This window comes from Styela clava, chromosome 12, assembly GCF_964204865.1.
Source record: "Styela clava chromosome 12, kaStyClav1.hap1.2, whole genome shotgun sequence".
Taxonomy (NCBI): Eukaryota; Metazoa; Chordata; class Ascidiacea; order Stolidobranchia; family Styelidae; genus Styela; species Styela clava.
The window spans coordinates 1,492,381-1,514,215 of NC_135261.1; the positions used below are offsets into that span (position 1 = coordinate 1,492,381).

At 37.1% G+C, this 21,835-nt stretch overlaps 1 protein-coding gene across 3 annotated transcripts in view; it reads right to left on the minus strand.

The window, feature by feature from the left end:
- The window catches only part of LOC120330072 (inactive dipeptidyl peptidase 10-like), a 44,599-nt gene that overhangs the window by 22,313 nt on the left and 451 nt on the right, over positions 1-21,835 (minus strand). Inside the window, exon 1 of one of the 3 annotated variants that reach the window (XM_039396893.2) lies at positions 18,126-18,280. The exons of 1 other annotated variant lie outside the window; for it this stretch is intronic. In XM_039396893.2, coding sequence (XP_039252827.2) covers positions 18,126-18,224 — 99 coding nt within the window. In that variant the 5' untranslated portion in view covers positions 18,225-18,280. Of the gene's footprint in view, positions 1-10,738; positions 10,856-18,125; positions 18,281-21,835 lie in introns of those variants that run through there. One more of the 3 variants, XM_039396895.2, reaches the window with a different exon arrangement.

Below are 21,835 nucleotides of genomic sequence, written 5' to 3' on the forward strand. Positions count from 1 at the left end.
AATTGCGGGTGCTCCTGAAGTATGTGCGCCAAGATGTCGCATAACCTGAACCCCAACCTGGTACACACCTTGGGTTCAGGTTGTGCGCCATCTTGGTGCGCATACTTCAGGAGGTCCGAATTGAGACGAAATATTCAAATGTTAAAAAATCGATTTCGACAAGTCGACGGAAACAGACAATGCAAGTCTAAGAAAATTGACTTTGAAGAATTTCTATTCCAATTCCTATTTTCTGTCAAAAAATTGAACAGTTTGAACAGCTACTAATGCACGGTATAGCAACGACCGCCCTCTGATCTCACGATACTTTTCCTATATTGAGAGTTTTATTAGTGTGAGTAAAGGCAAATTACCGAGACTAACACATTATCTATCAGTGGTTCTCAAACTTCCTTTTAAGCCGCGTCCTTTCTAGAATTTGTCAAGCCTTGCGCTCTGCCTCAAAAATAACTAGCTAACAATAAGCTACAAATAATAGTTTGTAAGACGAAAGTATGTTTCATTCAAAAAACACGTTGAGAATACGTGGATGAAATGTAAATATCCAAAATAAAGAAAAGTAAATACCCAAAATAATGAAAAATAATATCTAAAATGAAGCGGGCAAGATAAAATTTAAAAATTATTTATATTTTCAATTAGATTCACGACCCCTTAAAAAAATTTCTACACCCTCCTTGTGAGGCGCGCCCCACCGTTTGGGAACCACGGACTTCTAACTGAAATAAAGACAACGTCGCAGTCCCCTACGTTATCAAATTGTCCTTCTACCTTGTAACTGTCTTATAGTTCTATATATTGATAAACCATAAAAAATCTTCTAAATAATCTCATCTCATAATCGATAACCATAACTTTCCATCAAACTAAAATTACAATACCCTGCATCCATAATCTATGTTGAATAATGAAAACTCAACCTTTTTGAGATCCCAGAGCGCATTTTGTGCAAAGTTTCAGTCTTTCAGGCGATTAATACAGCGTTATGATCAAATACAGTCGCATTTCTTTCCTACTTTACGCTTCATGTCTCGTCAAAAATTCATGCAGTTACATACATGACTATAAGTTGGGGTTACGTAAGACTAACTATCTTTTCTTTTTTTTTTCTTTTTCTTTTCTTTTATTCATTTTTTTTTATTTGTTTGAATTCATTTTTATTTTTATTTTTTTTTTATTTGTTTGTATTAAGTCTCGCTTTTTTCGCTTCCGACTGTATCATGTCTCGATGGTTGTGTGTGTGTGTGTGTGAGCGTGCGTGCCTTAATTATTATTTTTTATTACTTTTGGGTGAGCGAAAACGTACTACTTCTTTTATCAATACCTTTCCATCTAAAATCTGTACGTTTCAAACCTTACTCTAGGTTTTGTTTGCTTTCCCGATTCTATAATCAGTTACTTTTACTTTTGTTTTTATCAATTCTTTTATCGTCTATTGCTGATTATGGAGTCGAAATAAACTTATACTTATACTTGTTCTATACCTTTGTGGAAATGGATCCGTATGCGTGTAACGCAAGGATGGTGTGGCAAGAATAAAGATGACTATACGATTCAATATAAGAGTCTTGCTGCACACTTTTTATCAAGCTGAAAAATACAACACACTGGTCAGTCTTTATTACATCTCCGATTACTTTAACATTTACACGCCACATAAATTAATATGCATAACCACTGATTCCAATAGTCTAACTAACTATTTACTCAAAGTCTTACTCTCAAATTCCTGACAAAGACAATCTCTCTTCTCAGAAAAAAAAATCTGTTTTTTTTCCGCTAATGATTTTAACCTTTGCTTATATTATCTAGAATTTTTATTCAAGCCGGCGTTCCAAATCGCGAAACTATCGTGACGCTGATTTGGCATCATTTTCTGTTAAATAATGAAAACTCCACCACTTTAGGATCCCAGAGCGCATTTTTAAGGCCTTCAAATTGATTTTTTTATCATAAATTATGTATCAGCTTCCTAGTAGGTGTCCATTAACAAATGGAGCCGCTATCACGGTTCGTATTCGCCGTAATGGCCTGTAATTACCGTCGTATGGTTTATGTCAGTGGTCGGCAAACTGTGGGCAGCCGAGCTTATTTATAAATCCAACATTACATATAATTTTTTTTGCCAAATGGTTTTTTTTCATGTATCAAAGGACAATACGTTCATTTCCAACCAATCGTGGGCCGCCAATCATCTCCTAGAAGACCTACAATAAATTTCAATTATGGCAGTGATATACAATAAAAGTTCTATAAATCCAACATTACATATCAATTTTCTGCCGAATGGTTTTTGTTCATCTATCGAACGATTACACATGCTACGTTCATTTCAACTAAGCATATTGAATGTCCCATAACAAGCTTATTACGTGGCTGAAGTCGGATGAAAATTAACCGCAAAGTCCGAATAATTAATTATATTACATGCCTGATTTTTATTCCCCGATTGTTTAAATAATTGAATTGGGCTGACCGCGTAATTAATCAATGATCCGCAATGCAGACTTCTAACTCTATTATGAATATTCAGTGCTCCCGAATTATGCGAACCAAGATGGCGGACATCGGAACGTAACATGGGTAACAGGTTAGGGTTAGGCGATAATTTTTTTCCAATTTTCCTTATTTTAGTCCTATTATCAGTTCGAAAACTAGCCAAGAGCCTCCCGTAGTATTTATACCCAAAATTATGGCCTAACCCTAACCTAGTACACATATTACATTCCGATGTCCGCCATCTTGGTTCGCATACTTCGGGAGCCCCGAATATTCTATTGCAAGGGCGGGGAAATTAAGGCTGCGGGCCGGATCCGGCCCACTGAAGTATTTTATCCAACCAACTCGTGTCTGTTGAAAGTACAAATTTAGATTTTATGGAAACACATTTCTGTTGCAAATATCGATGATAATAACGTCATAATGACTCCAATTGTTACATTGTGCTTCTTTTTATTTTTATATAAACATCAGCCTACTTGTCGAACTAGCTTTTGTAAATAAACTGTTTTTTATTCATCAGTTTCTCATATTAAGGTTTCGAGCCTCCGGCTCAGTAACCACGTCTATTATCTGTGACTGACCCACTCCGTGAAGTAATTGGCCACTCTTGTGTCTATCGCTTCGTCTGTGAACTGCTTTATTAAACACGGGTTGGATCGTTTTGTTAATAGGTTGTTGTTGTTTTTTTTTTTTTTGTTATTTCTTTTACTCTGACTTCTAAAATTTTCAGTCGTTGAAGATTGAATTTGACGCTAGAAAGCTATTACTTCTAATTCTTCAAAAAAAATTTGTCGCTCTTATGGGATTAGTTTTTTGTGTGCGATGACGTCATAAAAATTGCGCACCTAGTGGCGGTTGCGCGTTCGCTTTTGTTGATATCTGGTGGTTCGTCGACTGCGGTACGATACTTATCTATAGGAACACAATTTTATGACATCGCGACAACTGTTCTCCGCGTTTTATGACATCGTAGCGGCTGGTATCGGTAAGACTGGGATAGATTGCATAACCGTACTACATCGTTTTTGATCTTTGTGTTCATATATTCGACCGCCGCTCTCTTGTATTGACTAAATCGACACGATTCTTTTAAATATTTTATGAATGAAAATTAAAAACATCGATCGCGTGTCTATTTTGGTTTTTTAATTATGGTGTTGCCAGATATTGACGTAGACTGGATTATACCTGTGGAATTAATTCACTCCTGACATGGCTCTGTATAATCAGCCATTCATAGATGAGAAGCTACTATTTAGATTTGATTGACAGGGGCCAAAATTAGAAGCGAACAAAATTAAACAAATATAGTAACGAGATGGCCATCGGAGACCGCCGACTTATCGATCGTACGAAAAGAAAATTACCTAATTAATTAATAACTCGCTGATTATAAAAAAAATAAAATAAAAAACTTATTTATTAGTTAATAACTCGCTAATTTTACGACATAAATCTTTCAAAATAGGCTTCTGGTCCGAGATATGATGAATGCACATGCAAAATTTGGTGCCGATTCAACCTCGCTTTCGTGAGATATTGCGTGTGTCTCACAGACAGACAGACAAATACCTATCAACATAGTTACCGATCAAGATCGATAAGTAATTGAAATATGAAATAAACAAATATACAATATTTCCGCCATTGGCGCGGAGCCGAGAAAGACTAGAAAGTAAGTCATCGTGTCAGCGACACCTTGTTTGCTGAGTTGAAAAGCAGATGACATCAAACATCATTATTAAATAAGAATTATATCATCATGACTTGCTGAACAAATCCAATTCAGAACTAAATATAGCGCGAGTCAGTTAGGGGAAAAATGACTAAGTTAGAGGCAGAAGGGTATCCACGTGCCGAGAGATGAAGTGTTAAAATATTTCACTCAAGTTCGGCGGGCCATATCAAATCGTTACGCGGGCCATGATTAGCTCGCGGGCCGCGGTTTGGAAACCACTCATTTGAAAAGACCGAAATTTTTTCTGTTTGGTCGCTGTCTACCCTGGTTGAGGCGGTTGTCATTGGACTTTGAATTGATATTTTTAACCTGCTATGCCAACAGCGGCGTGGCCAAAGAGAAAGAGAAGCGCATTGAGGGTAGGGCTGGGCATTTCGAATCGAATCGAATAGTAAATTATTCGAATCGGTTCAGAGCTAAATTTCGAATCGCCGCCATCTTGTTTTTATCTTTCCGCAAATGGTCGAGGTGAATTCCCCAATTTTTTTTTCATTTGAGTCATATTTTTTCAACGGAATTCTAACATATGACTATTTTCTGTAGTGAGTTATTGATAAAACGTGTTTGTTATTCTGTGTGAACGCTCAGTAATCTATCTGAGTGAATCATTCTATGTCTTCAGTAATTCATTTTTGAGAGGACCAATTACTATAATAAAGTCGCTTACAATTATATATTTTCAAGTATTCGAGATTCGATTCGATTCGAAAAAATTATTCGAATCGGGTCTGAAATCACAAGGTATTCGAAAATGCCCAGCCCTAATTGAGGGTCGAAATCCCTTTTCCAAAATGTGAAAAAAGAGCATTTTTTTGTATCATACGTGGCAATTTTTTGTAGGTTGAGACGCTTTTTAGATCTTCTTCCGACCTCCTGCTGGGCTCGCTATCTGATACCGTTCACCTTCCAGAAGCCTCCTTTTTGGAAATTTTAGAAGTCCTTTCCCCCTTGCAATTTCCTGGCTTTTTAGACCCGCTCCCGGCCGCCTGCTTGACCCGGTCTAACCTGACAATCAGTAATTTTAGAAACAGTAATAATTAAGTCATTAGTGCCGCGCACATCATGAAATATTAATCACAGAGACCCGCTCAATCATTTTCCATAGTTTATGAAATCGGGAAAATGAATCCGCCGCTTTAATGTCAATTCAGGTCGATAAATCGCAGCTTCGAAGTTCATTAATATTCATGGTTCGTTCAGGATAAAAGTTTATTAAGAGCGTTGCTCTTCTACCAGTACCGAACGCGAATTATATCCCCACAGTTTATGAAATCGGGAAAATAAATCCGCCGCTTTAATGACAATTCGGGTCGATAAATCGCGTCCTTTATTAATATTTATAGATTGTATAGAAAAGATATTACTTAGAACGTAGCGTGCAAATTGCTATTGGGGTCGAGACACATTAATAATACGCTATCATTTGTTTGTATGAGCCACCTATGCTTGTGTATACGTCGTTTTCAACATTCAAATATTTTACGCAGTGCTCAAATATATGGACACGGAGACCAAAGCGAAGCAACAGTAGTCTACCTTTCCTTTTTACCAGTACCGTCAGAAACTACAAATTTTCGCGTAGCAAGCAAGTAGCACGAGAGAGGTTGAAGAACGGCTACGAATAATTTGTATCAATTTTTGAGAAGTCATCACATGAAACTGAGTATAAGAGTGAAAAACGAGTCACACAAAGCACACAGAAAATTTCAGCAACACAAAATTTTTCAAAGCAATTGGTCCAGTAGTTAATGAGAAAACGATTTTTTTTCATACGATAACAACAAGAAGAAAAACACCAACAACAACAAGAAATTAACAACAAATTGATCCGTGGTTCCATTTTGTGTCAAGAGAGAGAGCATGCTCAATAGAGCTAAAATATGAAGCCCGAGCCGACTTGACCCAACGCGAAATTCGGGTCGGGTCGGGCCTGAAATGTCAATCATTACGTTCTGATCGGGCCGGGCTTCTCTACCGCGGATTTTTTTCATATAAATATATGTTTATAAAAAAATATATACTAAAACTATATGTGGAATTCAAAGAACTTCTAAATAAAATATGAAATTTTGGGTTTGCTTCGGGCTCGGGCCTGCAAATCCAGTCAATTAGTCGGGCCCGTGTCGGGCCGTGAATTTTTGGGCCCGATGTTACCTTTAATGCTACAATATAAGGCACAAAAGTCCAATGAGTAACCCAGCACCAGCAGATGACGCGACACTAAAATCCGTTACCGTAAAAACAAGATTCTAGCAAAACGACCGGCGCTCCGGAAGTATTCGTATCAAGATGACGCACAACTTAAACAACTCTAACCTGGTATACATACTATGTCCAGGTTGATGACGCACAACCTGAACAACCCTAACCTGGTATACCTACTATGTTCAGTTTGTGCGCCATCTTGGTACGAATACTTCGGAAGCACAAAACGACCTATATGTACCATTCATTTCTAGCGAACGTCGTTGTTTACTGAACATAAGGATGCCACAATGTATCAGCGCAAAATCAGCGTTTTAGCGCTGTTTTGTTTCCAAGCAGATAAAAGCCTGTTCACCTACATTTACTTATTTTACTCCAACATTTTGTTAATCCTACGAATAATATGCCACATCGCATCGTCGAGCTTGTCCGACATCTTTCCCCACAAAGCTAGTGTTCACTGCTCAGCTACGTACAGATATGGATTGCTACAATAGTGCAACTTGATTTGAAAATTTGATTTGTGAAGCTATTTATTGGCGTTCGGGTGCTCCCGAAATATTTGTACCAAGATGGCAAAAAATCTGAACATAGTATGTGTACCAGGTTGGGGTTGTTCAGGTTGTGCATCATCATCAAGATTTGAGCATTACTCTCTTGCTTTGATGGTCTAATGGTACTGACAGAAAAGTTGCAATGGTCTATCTTTTCCTAGAAAGCCATGAATATTAATAAAATTTGAAGCTGCAATTTATCGACCCGAATTGACATTAAAGCGCGGATTCATTTTCCCGACTCCATAAACTGTGGGGAAATGATTGAACGGGTCTCAGTGATTAATATTTCATGATGTGTTCAGTATTATCATGTTGTTGTTGTTTATATTTTTCATATTATTCTCTGCACCTACCAGGGGCTCCATGTTTTGCCCCAATTTTTACACTGGTAAGTTCATAGAAAATATGAATAAAATGTAAATAACAGTAACAACAATTAGTCATTAGTACCTCACACATCGTGAAATATTAATCACAGAGACCCGTTCAATCACTTCCCCACAGTTTATAAAATCGGGGAAATGAATTCGCCGCTTTGAAGCCAATTCAGCACGATAAATTGCGGCTTCAAAGTTTATTAATATTAATGGTTTGTCAAGGAAAAGAGTTTACTTAGCGGTGTGTCGCTCTTCTACCAGTACAGGCACGCTAAAGTTGCGGCTCGCAGTTTCACACAGAATTGATTTCTGGACCTCCTGTATTAAAGATTTTGCTTTTTTTATTCTTTATATCTCAGGTTAAATTAGGTTATATTACGGTTCTCCAAATGTTTTTTTTTTCTATTGTGTTCAACTCAAATTCGGTCAGGATAAGCCCAATAACCTTATATATATGGAAGCAAAGAATTAGGGTTAGTGGCAGAGTAACATCGCAAACATCATGAAAGATTAATCACAGACACCCATATAGGCATCTAAGCAGTTTATAAAATTGGGAAATGAATCCGCCGCTTTAATGTCAATAAGGGTCGATAAATCGCAGCTTCGAAGTTTTTTAATATCCATGGATCGTCTGGGAAAAGACTTAACATAGCCTGCAACTCTTCTATCAGTACAGACACACTATAAAAAATGGGACGATGCTCAGATATACGGACACGAACGCCAATGAAAAAGCTCTGAATTTAGTTTTTAAATCAAGTTTCATCACTCTAGCAATCCATATCTGTACGTTGCTAAGTAGTGAGCACCAACTTTACTGGAAAGATGTCGGATTGGTTCGACGAAGCGCGCTGGCGTAGTACTTGTAGAACTACCAAAATGTTGGGGCAATATAAGTAAGTAGGGTAAGACTAGTAAACTCATTGAAAATATGAAAATATGTGAATAACAGTAAAAAAAATCAGTCATTAATGCCGCACACATCATAATATATTAATCACAGAGACTCGTTCAATCATTTCCCCGCAGTTTATAAAATCGGGAAAATGAATCCACCGCTTTAAAGTCAATTCAGATCGATAAATCGCATCTTTAAAAAGTTTATTAATATTTATAGCTCGTTTAGGAAAAGAGTTTATTTCGCGCGTCGCTCCTCTATCAGTGCGGACACATTATAAATAGGAAAGTGATGCTCACATATATTGACACGAAGACCAAAGCGAAGCCGTACCGGTAACGTCAAGAAACTTTCGAGCGAGATACGAGCAAGATAGAAGTACGGCTATAAATAACTTGTATTAATTTTTAAGAGGTCTCCATACAAAATTTCTTATTGAAAAACAAATGTCATAGAGCCCCCAGAAAGTTTTGAAATGAATAGAAAATAAAAAATACTAACTATGAAGAAGAAATTGATATAGCGGTAAATGAGAAAAAAATATTTTTTTTATACGGTGACAACGAGAAGAAAAATGCCAACAAAAACAACAACATAATAACAAAATAATCTATAAGCCCACGTCGTGTCCAATGAGAGAGTAATACTCATTACATTGTAGCTCAGATACATCGTGGCATCCCTTAAGCTCAATAAATGACGACGTTCGTTGGACATGGGTCGTATATATATAAGTCGTTTTGTTCGAGTCTTGTTGTTAAAGAGATATTCATTGTTATGGCAACGGATTTCAGTCTCGTGTAATCTACTGGTATCGCGACTACTCATTGTACCTTCGTTTCTGTATATTTGAGCAGTGCTTTCTTGTTTATAGTCGATCGGTACTGATCGAAAAGCGACGCGCTTTGTAAACTCTTTTCCCGGACTAACCATGAATGTTAACGACCCGAATTGATATTAAAGCGTGGATTCATTTTTTTTACTGGTATTTACAATTCTTCATATTTTCCATCAGCTCACCCCCCCCCCCCCCCCCCACAGTTTATGAAATCGGGAAAATGAATCCACGCTTTAACGACAATTCGTGTCGATAAATCGCAGTTATGAAGTTTAGTAATAATCATAGTTATTCTAAAAAAAATATTACTTATAACGAAACTTGCAAATTTTCTATTATTACGGATACACTATACTTATACGCTGTCATTCGTTTGTATGAGTCCCTTATGCTGTATACCCTTATGCTATGCTTTAAGATTGAAGTGTTTTGCGCAAGACAATTTAAAACCAAACTTTAATATGTCTGTATGAAATAGGTCTACAAATAGGTCTACATCACGTAGTGAAAAGGAAATGCGAGAGTTGCTCAAAATGAACTTTGATTCGAAAATCAATGACATTATCGCGGCACTCAGCTAAGTACTCTATTCTATTCAGCATTCTACTAAATTAAATACCAATAATCACAGAAAAAAATTCAAATTTCTGATTTATTACAATTTTTCTTTCTGAAATTACTCTATATATATATTGAAAATATCAAAAGATAGGTTTGAAAAGCAGCAAACTATTGCGTTCTGCTTCCAAATCGATATGAACTCGACTAAATCGGCAAATTCTACAGTTCTTTGGCGCAACCTAGTGCTTGTTCAAAAAATTTTTAATCTTACGTTAGAGGGCGCTAGCGAACAATTTCCGTTTTTATAGAATACGATCGAGTATTTGACTGATCGAAAGCATACTGATATGAAAACATCTGACTAACACTGGATTTTTATTTTTGAATTAGGCGTTCCGGCCGCGAGAGACCGTGGTTTACAAAAAAAAACAGAAGTTGCCTCATCAACACGACACATACTGTACTAAACTCTTGCAATGACAATTCAAAGAGCTAAATAAAATATAAAATTTCGGGTTTGCTTCGGGCTCAGGCCTGTAAATCCAGTTAATTAGTCGGGTTCGGGTCGAGTCGGGTTTAATGCCCACGGACCTGGGTCAGGCTGGAATTTTTAGGCCCGATCTTACCTCTACGGCGGTGTGGCGCATCATGCTAAGCGTTAGGAATACGCTCGCCACCGCATCTCTGATTACCTTTCGTGGTTTGGCAGGTTCAATCCCATGCGGGATGGTTATGTATGAGAGGATTGCTGGACTCCTCGCCGCCGTAGGGTGGTTCACGTAACCGCTAGTCGGTTACGGCTTCCTCTACCATCAAGTCCATGCTTCCGAAAACAAATAACTGGCTAACTAATCTCATACCCGACCTGGACCGGTAACCGGACGAGAGGCCGTGGTTCGCCATATGATTAAGCCGTCTTATCGGCTTTCCCCTCCTCCGGGATAAACAAATATGTAAATCCTTCCTCCTACCGCGAAATGGGCAAAATGGTGATGTGGTTTGAATTCAAGATATTAAACTTGAAAGTTCCTAGGAATCTATTATGAATTGTACACTCACCATAATTAATATCCGAGCTTTCTCAGGTTGAATAATTCCAGAGAAAAACAGCGCGTTAATCCACAAATAGTACTTATCAATACTTATCTACACTCCTTCAAAGTGAACCGTCACTTAAGTCAACACATCTAGTCTACAAATTGCAATCAATAAAATCATGAAACTTTTAATCAGGAATCAAAAACAAATAGACGCGACATTGAACAATAAATCAGTTTTATGTCATATAATGATGAACTGACTGAGATTGGGATTATTGGAGTAAAACGTCCTAATTCAAAAGAATGACGTCATTAGTACGAAAATATGACATCATAATGCTCCTTGTAAGCGCGTAGTATTAAATGACTTACTCAGATAACCCCTCAATAATGATATTTTGCCACAGTGAACATCACAGCTCACTTCAGTTTTACAACAAAATCAAAACAGTAGTATTCTCAATAAGCGCAAAAATGAAGAAAAAATTGCAACAAATCCAAGAACGCATGACACAAAAAGCTGATGTCACCACTATTAAACTATTAATAAAACATCACATCCTTGGCTACTTCCGAAGTATGTGAATCAAGATGGCGGACACCGGAAAGTAATATGTGTATCAGGTTAGAGTTAAGCCATAATTTTATTCTAATTTTCCTTATTTTAATTCTATTACGAGTTCGGGAAATACCCAAGTGACTCCTGTAGTATTTGTACTTGAAATTATGGCCTAACCCTAACCTGGTAAACATACTACGTCCCGGTGTCCGCCACATACTTCGAGAGCCATTCTTGTACTGTGGCGTGAATTCACCACTTTTTTATCATTCAAATCAGAGCTATGCAATCTGCGGTCCGCAGGCCAAATACGACTTACAAGAAAAAAAATGTGCAGCCCGTGGAGAAGTGCTAATTTTGAATAATGTGCGGCACGCGAAACTAGTTTATAATTTAGCGCGTGCGAGTAATTCCAATAATTTTGCGTTGCAAAGCCTATACCAGAGTACAATACCTGAGCTTGTGTCTTATGATCAATAATGATATCAAGCCCATGTTGAATGAAAGAGCGTTCCGCGGTGACACTCAATTATTTGTATCCGGCCCTCCAGTAAGGTTGCATACCCCTGATTTAAATCGCCCCCATCTCACTAATATTATACCCGCACTTTCCATAAACCCCTACATATCTCAGAATAACGGGTTGGGTTCTGGAACGCGCTAGAATGCACTTTACAGCGCATTTAACTCTTACTGTCTTCCCAATTATCCGAGACTGAACCAAATAACCGTAAACTTAATCTATTCTCATCTTTCCTGATTTAGTTTAATTATTTATAAACGGCGCCAACATAGCACTTTACTAGCTAGATAAGTATCAGTGTAAAGTATCTAGTCTAGGGAAATAATGTATTGGACGTAGACAATAGAATAGAAATTATTTTTTGCATGGAATCGGTTAAAGTAAAGCGACGGAATAGAAGTAATTTTCTTCACATGATTATTACTCAAAAGTATAAGTCAACTTCTTGTCACAGAGCCGAACTTCTCGCAACCGGAAAAAAATCGGAATTGGGAAATCGGAAATAGATAACACTTTTTTCAGACCTCCGTCACTCCCAAGTCTCCCGTCCCCCGTCCCACCCTTAATTATCGCGGACTAAACCGAATAGCGTATGAGCCCGCGTCAGAATTATTATTAACAGGGAATGGCTTCAAAATCGAAGTAAAAGTCAACTTCTTGAAGTCAAGAATCAAATTTTTTAAAACCGGAAAATATCGGGTTAGATAACACTTTATTTCAGAAGACCATATCCACCCCAAAAACATTTGCAGACAGAACCGAATAGCGTAAACTAATATAAACTTTTCGACCCATCGGTGACCCAAAGTCGTATTACCGCCGAGACTGAACCAAATAACTGTAAACCTAATCTGTTCTCATCTTTCCTGATTTAGTTTAATTATTTATAAACGGCGCTAACTTTGCGCATTAGTAACTAGATAAGTATCTGTGTGTGTGCAACTAGCAGGACTCTTATGGCGAAGCACGTCGGAGTCAAGTTTTTTAAACCAGATCATGCGCCAAATTCGCAGTCAAAAATTTTTGAAATCCGTTCCAAAAATCAATTTGAAAGCGAAAAAGCGAATAAAGAAACTTCGAGTCAAGTTTTGATTTAGTTAAATTATAAATAAACGGCGCTAACATAGCACTTTGATAACTATATAAATATCAGTATGTGTTGATTCGGAGTCATGTGTTTTTGTATCCGGAGCAAAAAGTAGAGTCCGGAGTCAACTTTTAAAAAGCGAAGATGTAAGTTCGGCTAAAGAGACAAAGTCATTGTATTGCCAGTCAAAGAGTCAAATTTTTCAAATCCAAAGAAATTTCGAAGCTGAGGATTGGTAATAGACTTTTTTCAAAACACCAAGCATGCCTGAATACCTAAACATGATCTGTTCTCATATTCCCTTATTTACTTTAATCATTTATAATCTTTTGCCCCACTGACAACTCCGTTGATTTATTAACTAGTCGAGTATGAATATTCAACTTGCAATTATGTAGTTTTGTAAAATTTCACTTATAGCAGCGGTTCTAAACTTTTTGAAGCCACGCCCCCGTTTCAAAATTTGTCTCGCGTCCACCTCAAAAATAACTACCTAACAATAAGCTACAAATAACTCATGGTAATGCGAATGTTTTATCCAAAAACACGTTAAAAGTACGTGGATGGAGCGTGAATATACAAAATAAGTCGATCAAGACCAAATTTACCAAATATTCAAATTTTTGATCAGCTTCATGCCCCCCCTCCAAAAAAAAAAAAGGATTTTGTCAGCGCAGAAAAAAAAGGCAACACTGGTAACTTGTCCACTGCTTTGTTTAGGAGAAAGAGCTCAAAACGCTCAGTACAGTCAGTCATTAGTTTATTTTTTCAACATGCCGAAAGCACAATTAATCCGAATTAATCTATTAGTCATGGTTAAAAGCAAGTTCAAGACCATTTCCCGCTACAGTAAGCATGATTCTGCCCGACTGGAGAACTGAAAAATTAGAATATCGGTTAGAAACCGAAGACTTATCGATCGAAGGTTGGGGGATCCCCCAAAACAGTGGTCTTACTCCATAGTGACACCGTGTGTCCCATCACTAATTAATTAATTACTCGCTAATTATAAGACATACTCCATCCATCAATATCCAATCAATAGGCTTCTGATCCGAGCTATGATGAATGCACATGCAAAATTTGGAGCAGATTCAACCCCGCTTTCGTGAGATATCGCGTGCATCTAACACATAGACATACAGACAAACAGACATACAAATACCTATCAACATACTTACCGATCTTAAGATCGATAAGGAAAAAGAGGCGACTCCTATTCACCATATAGTATCTTATAACTAACCTAGGTATACGGATAACCGGATCCGACGCCTGGTTGACAAAATTGACTCCGGATTGATTTGATCATATAAAAGCACAAATAATGACAGAATCTATCACTGATGATTAGCAGCAATGACCATTTAACGCTTCAATGAACTTTATTCTGCCTGACTGAACGGTTGATTTCATTAATTTCCAAAAATTATTAGAAACGGCTAAAAAATTATTTGATATGTTCAACCGATTCAAAAGAGCGATGCTTAAATATATGGACACGAAACCCAAAACAAAGTTTCTATGAATGAATGAACAAATCTGTAAATAATAAACTAAGTTTCTGTGTTTTGTTGAATCTGCAATTGGTTAGTGATACGCACTACTCGTACTATGGCAAATGAATAAGCTTTCTCGTCTGAGAAGGGCTGATTTAATTGATACCTGCAATAACTAAGATAACCAACTCGACAAAGAGCGTAATCTTTTATTTAAAGTAGATAAATAAGACCATGTTCTAAATAAATCTACTAGTTTCAAACTCTTCCTAAAGCGTCTTAACTGAAACTGAAACTATTAGGTACAGTCACAGACAAACAAAAGCGCGAGTGGGCTCAAATTGCCAATCTAACCGAGAACATCGAATCTTATTTATCTTGAAGCAAATCTAGAATAAATCTTTTTGGCGCAAACAGCACCGTCTCATGTTCACGGCTCATTAACAAAATCGGCAAAAAAATCATCGATCTGTTGATGTCTGAACCTGATACAAATTTGAGATACTTTGTCATGTTTAGTCGATAAAATATGACAGTATTTTGGTAACAGTGGTGATTTGTTACATGGACTAAGAAACATGGGTTCGAATCCCGACGCCGACATGAATACTCCTTGTCCAATTCAAATCCAATTGTTCGATCAATACCAAAAAAAATTTGCCCCAAATAAGTTGTAAATAAGCACGAACAGGGGCGTACACAAGAATGGGTTTGGTTCTGTGGGTCTAAACCCCTCTCTTGAGATATAAAAAAAGGCGTTTTATTGCATCATACATGGCAATGTTTTTTAGCTTGCGCTTATTTACAGTTTAAACCAGAGGTGACGAACCTACAGCCCGCCAAAGAATTTTGTGCGACCCGCGAAGTATCCTGGCGATTCAGTGTATGTTTTGCGTAAAGATATAATTCTTTAAAGACTGTACAGAGTAAACGTGAGCGCCAGTAATATTTATATCAGGGTGATCTAAGGTTGCGAGGTTGGCGGGCCGCAAAAGCTTTTGAGGATGTCTCGCGGGCTGCAGTCGGGGGGAATCCAAAAATGATCAAAACATCGCGAGTTTACTCACTTTACATATATTTAGAAAAGAGAGTTCATAGTTATAAACAGTTTTTAAAGAAGATATCTCGCGCTACCTATCTCATGGTCCTGCCTACACAAGACCACATGCGGCCCGCGGTTTGGACCACCCTGATTTATATTACTGGCAACGCTATTTCCTATTAGCTACATATTTTTTGTTAAATCATCGATAACATCCTTAACAATTAATCAAAATAACCATTGTCCCAGTATAGTTACGCTGTCTTATCGGAAACGTATAATGAAGGAGGAGTAAACTTACTTTGTGAAAGTGTAATGTTTTGATCCATGCAATTAGGCAGGCCACTTGCGAAAAATAATGTTTTTTACTGTTCTGTTATGTTGTCGGGTAATGACTTTGCAGTATTCCATTGACGACCAATACCAGTCTGTTTATAATATCATGTTTTATTAATTTAATTGTGTGTTTAATGTAACGGCGGTTGCGTCGACAAAATGAGAACATTACTATGAAATATCACGGCAATCCATGGCCATAAAAAAAATGTTCAAAGTGCACTATTATGCACGAGCGAATGGAATAAGCGTAAAAACAACATTTGATAAGTTCAAATCTAATTTTTAGAAACCATTGCCATTAACACAAATAAAATTACGTAAATTCTTCATGAATTATTTATTGTCCTGAGACCGGGGAATCCCCTGGGAAAGTACATACTATAAATGAATTTCTAATCATTACGGGAAATCACCAACATCAATGTCAGTCTGTTTTTTATCATTTCAACAGCATACACCAGCGGTTCCGGGTCTGAGGCCCGTGGCTCCACAAGGGAGACACAAAACAGTTAAAGAGGGTAGAATTCTAGGCGCAAAAAGTGATTTCCATCTTTTCCCTTAACAAGAAATTTCTCGTTTTACCCAGTTTCATTGCTTGATAAAGTTATATAAAAGCGTCTTCACACTTTGTTGAGCATTCATTGTTGGAACATAATGGGATTTAGGATCTACCATCCGAAATAACAACATGAATATCACTGGAATGATAAACAGGGGATCAATAGTGATAAAAGTCTCCGGAAAGAGGCCACAAGCCACAATATGTCGGGAACTACTGGCATACACTATAAATATATATAAAACCAAACCTAATAAAAACGACTAGTCTATATAACTTGGTACATATAGGATTTCCATGCGTCTCAAAAAAAATTTAAAGTTACAAAAGGAATTTATCGATACCATATACTGTTTTGTCCCTCACAGATGTATTAAATGAAGTAAAAATACTTCAACAATTACTGATTAAAAAACAACAAACCTGGTTAAGATATATTGAGAACTGACTTCATGACAACATTGAAATTGTTTAAGGGTTACCCGTTTATTATAATGATATGCAAATCAGATTTAATTGAACTCTTCAGTAAATTCGCTTTTCGTTTTCGGAAATATGGTCTTTAAAATAAAAATATATTGATAATTAGGTTCAAATACTGTTTTCTCCTGCTCATATCATTAATAATTGAACGTTATAAGCGTGGGAGATCCCCGGGGAAAACACAGACATTGATGTGGTAGAAATTAAATACAAAACGGGGAATCCCCCGGGACGATACTTTTAGAATATACATAGCAATAATTGACTTTGATTGAGCCGACTTGCTAAGCGGGGACGGTGTGTGTGCAACAGTTTTTCTTTAAAAACCATTTTAGTCTTCTTGAAGCAAGGTCTTGAATCTTTGACTAATACTACAAAGATTTGATCAGAACACCTTTTTCTCAGCATTATCCTGTTGTCTGCTGCCATTTGCTGTTCAATCTATGCTGCGCTTTAATCTGCAGTACTCTTAAACCTATCTTTTAATGTATGTATTTGCCTTAATTAGTAATGAATATTGAAACTTACTTAATCAATTTCATTCAGATAACATGTAAAAACAGTTTCATTCTTCATATTTTTATACATAGGGCTCCAAAATAGCACAACCTAATAATACCCATACAGTGGTGGAATTTAATGTTTTTTTAAGCCGGTTCTGTTACAAAAAGTCATACTTTTTCAGCAAATAACAAGTAACCGGTTCGCTGATTTCATAAAACTCTGTGAGACGGTTCTATAGAACCGGTGCGAACCGGCTGAATCCAACCACACACTTATTATACCTAATAAAACCGTTCCGCTGGCGTGGAAAGTTTACAAACCACTGCATACTAGATTATTATTTATACATTATATGCATAAAACAGGCAGTAAACACTAGCTATATACACATCGTATATAGAGTTCCGCATTGGAGCAAGGCGTTGGTGATATTTTGGTACTCCTGAAGTATGTTAACCAAGATGGCGGACACCGGAACGCAGTATGTATATCAAGTTAGGGTTAGGCCATAATTTCATTCCAATTTCCCTTATTTTAGTTCTATTACAAGTTCGGGGACTAGCCGAGTGACTCCCGTAGTAATTGTACCTGAAATTATGGCCTAACCCTAACCTGATACAGACACTACGTTCCGGTGTACGCCATCTTGGTTCACAGAAATTTTAGAGCTATACCCGCCTTCTCGTATCATAGCGGGGTTGAACAAATCATCTTACTTATTTATCTATTTCTAGTCATTGTCATGATGAAGTTTTCTCACTACAGAGGATTCCTCACCAATACGGAAACGTAATTTTAATGCAAACTATACCTCAATATATTCCGGTATGTTCCCTTTATCTCCTCGGCTCATAGATCCATCTTGATCGCTTTCAGACGCCATGACAGCGGCGGTTGTTTCTTGGTTCATAATCCAAGTATTTATCACTCTATTCCAGTCTTTGGGTTTATTTATATTTTACAGAAATACTTAGTAAATCCTGTTGCCAATTAAAAGCATTTTTCTGTGTCATACAGTGCAGTTTTCGTATATAAATTATCACTCTATTTCAGTCTTTTGCGTTTTATTTTATAATTTACAGAGATAAATAGTAGGCTACATTCTGTTGCCAAATCAAAATATTTTGTAGTTTCTAAGGAGTGTTTTGCTCGGAATAAGGGGCCCTAACACGCGGTATCTTACAAGTACTCTGCTACCAGTTTTTAGGAGAAAACTTGAATCTTTATGTGTCATCATAGCGTTTTGTACCTGGGCCGTACCCAGAGATTTCCGACCCTCACCCAAGGATCCCATGAGTGTGCCCCAGGAGTCGTCGACATGGAAAACAACAAATTTCAGATTCAACAGGATTAGTAAAGGTTCTTATTACTTGATAACGCTGACGCAATTTATTATAAACTCGTTAAAATGATCCACAGGGATTTGGAAATCGATTTAATTGACTAAAACCGCTACAACGTGAATTGAGAACGCTTTTTTGATACGGACTTGACTTTCAAGAATGGTATTTTTCTGTTACAGCATCACCTAACGATTTATTGGACGGATCGTTTGCCTATTATGTGGTTGTTGTCGATGCTTTTCTTCTTATTGTTACGCTTACGCTTTTCTCATAAACTACTGGACGAATTACTTTGACGTTTTCAGTGGTTAAAGTATTTTTTCCTAAAGAGCTATTACTTTCATCTGTTTCTAAATTTTCTATGAATCCTATCATCAATTTTTTGCTATATTTTTATTTTATATTCGTCAGTTTTGATCCGCCAAGTGTGGCGGCCGTGAAAGTATAAATACGCCGCATATTAATACAATTATGGAAACTAAAATAGCTCTTTAGTTTAAATCCTCAACTCACCACCTCATACAGAACGGAATAAGCCGCACTGAACAATAACGATTGCGCTCTTTTCAAAACACTATTTTTTACATATTGTTAGAAAGCTTATACAGTGTTTTGGAGTCAAGGTATAATTAAATACAACACGAAAAATAATTTTTGGACCTAATTTTTGGACCTAACTGGCTTTTCCTGCATAGCACTATAGACATCTGGGTATTTTCAAGTAACATATCCAATCCTGCTCAGTACAAATACAGTGAGCAAAATTTTTAAGGTATTTTGCACCGTTCCTACATAAAACGTCACAGCAGCTGCCTTGCCAAATGCAAACAACACTGCCTTAGCTTTTGGAGTTCAAATTGACTAAATCCTGAGAGCCAGTAAGCTATAGCCATCTGGGCATTTTCTAGTTGCATATCCAACCCAGTACTCATACAGTGGGTGACATTTTTAAGGCATTTTACACCGTCCTTACATTAAACGCCACGCCAGTTACCTGTGTTTGCAAGCCTTGTCGAATGCAAACATACCCTTACTTATCAGTAGGGCTTGGCATATTCGAATCGAATAGTAAATTATTCGAATCGGTTCAGAGCAAAATGTCAAATCGCCGCCATCTTTTTTTTCTTTCTGCCAATGGTCGAGGTGAATTCTACAATTTTTTTAACTGAAGTCCTATTTTTTCAACGCAATTCTGACATATGACTATTTTCTGTAGTGAGTTATTGATAAAACGTGTTTGTTATTCTGTGTGAACGCTCAGCAATCTGTCTGAGTGATGTATTCTATGTTTTCAGTAATTAATTTATTGACTGGACCAATTACAATAAAAAACGTTAACAATTAAATATATCCCAAGTATTCGAGATTCGATTCTGAAATCATCAGGTATCCAAAAATGCCAAGCCTTACTTATCAGTCGAAGATGTACTTATCAATAAGCCTCGCAAAATTCGCTCGCCGTTTTGCAGAACTTGTCGAATAAAAACAACACCCTGCTTTCGTCCTCGTAGCTCAAATCGACTAAATTCTAAGAAACATTGCCAGTAGACGTTATACAGTTTAGATCGGACATCCCATGGGATTTGCATTAACAGGCTATTCTATACAATGACTCGTTAAGTACCTTAAGAATAACCTTGGCAGCGATTCCCTTGGGTATTTGGATCAGTATATACGAAGCAGAGTTCGAAGTCGGGCCAAGTCAGGTTAGGTTTGAATTTAATTCGACTCTTATTTAACGCATTTCTCTCTGAATAATACCTTGCAAAAGACCTGCTAAGTGATACTGGTTAAAAGTTGTATTTCATTTATGGCATATATATGTTAACTGTTCTATGTTATACTGCTGACATAACGATGTTATTTGGGACCTCCTGAAGTATGAGCACCAAGATGACGCACAACCTGAACTTAGGTTGTGTACCAGGTTAGGGTTCACGTTGTGCGACATCTTGGTGCGCATAAGAGTATGCGTAACAAGTGGTGACCGTACATTTGAACCCACGTACATTTGAACCCATGCGTATATCCACGGGTTCAATCTATATGCGGGTGCTAACCCATGGGTTAGGGTTAGTATGGGTTTAACAATCCGTGAAACAAAAAAAATTCCATAGATGCAATAGCATATAGGTGCAATTGTCATGGGTTCAAATGTACGTGGGTTCAAATGTAATGGAACCGTAACAAGTATGCGGGTCTTTAATGATGATACATGGCATATTGATTGTTGTTGTTATATGTTTTATGGCGTTTATAACTCCAGTGGTCTTTTGCGCCTATGATCAATTCGAATTTGAAAATACTATACTAACATATGATACAATATTTATAAATAAATAATTATACAATTAAATCAATTACAATAAGTATCTAATCCTGAATATTTCTGTCCACAGACAAACAAATTCGATAACAGTGTCAATAATGTCCATGTTACTAAGCACTTCTTCCAAAGTCATTTCCAATTTGAGTTTCTGGCTTTGCTAATGACTGGTATATCGTTGACAATGCAATAGCTATAGTGGGCTACGGTCTCGGGTACAAAACACTGTTTGCAAAATCCGTCAGAATGACAGTCAATTTTATGTAAATGTGCATTCAGTGCGCAATGATCAGTTTGCAGTCGGAATAAAAAAAACTTGATGTTTACGCGATGAAGTTTTCTAGTCGTGACATCGTGGTAGGATGAAATCTCCTCAAAGTGTTCGATACGGAACCACAGGCTTCCGTGAGATAAATCTAGGATTTCCGCGAGCTATTTGGTTACTTTGGTTAAGGTTTTGGTTATTTGATTAAAATACTGACTTGGCTAATTTTGCCACTGTCCAAATAGGCCGGGGTCGAAATGTGGCAACAGGCGGTTATTCAAATATCATTATCTATAAGTTCCAGTAGATGATGCCTATTTTAATTAAAGGCTTGTTTTAACATTTCAACATTACTTTATCAATATGCTTGTCAAATGTCAAATTTGCGGGACTCCGTAAATGATAGTCCACCTTCTCACGGGCCCCACAACACCCACATTTTATGAACCCCTGCGATATAGTATGATAGGATTTACATATTTATCCAGGGGAGAGGAAAGCCTATAAAATGGCTTAATCGTATGGCAAACCACGGCCTCTCGTCCGGTTACCAGTCCATGTCAGGTATGAGATTAGTTAGCCAGTTA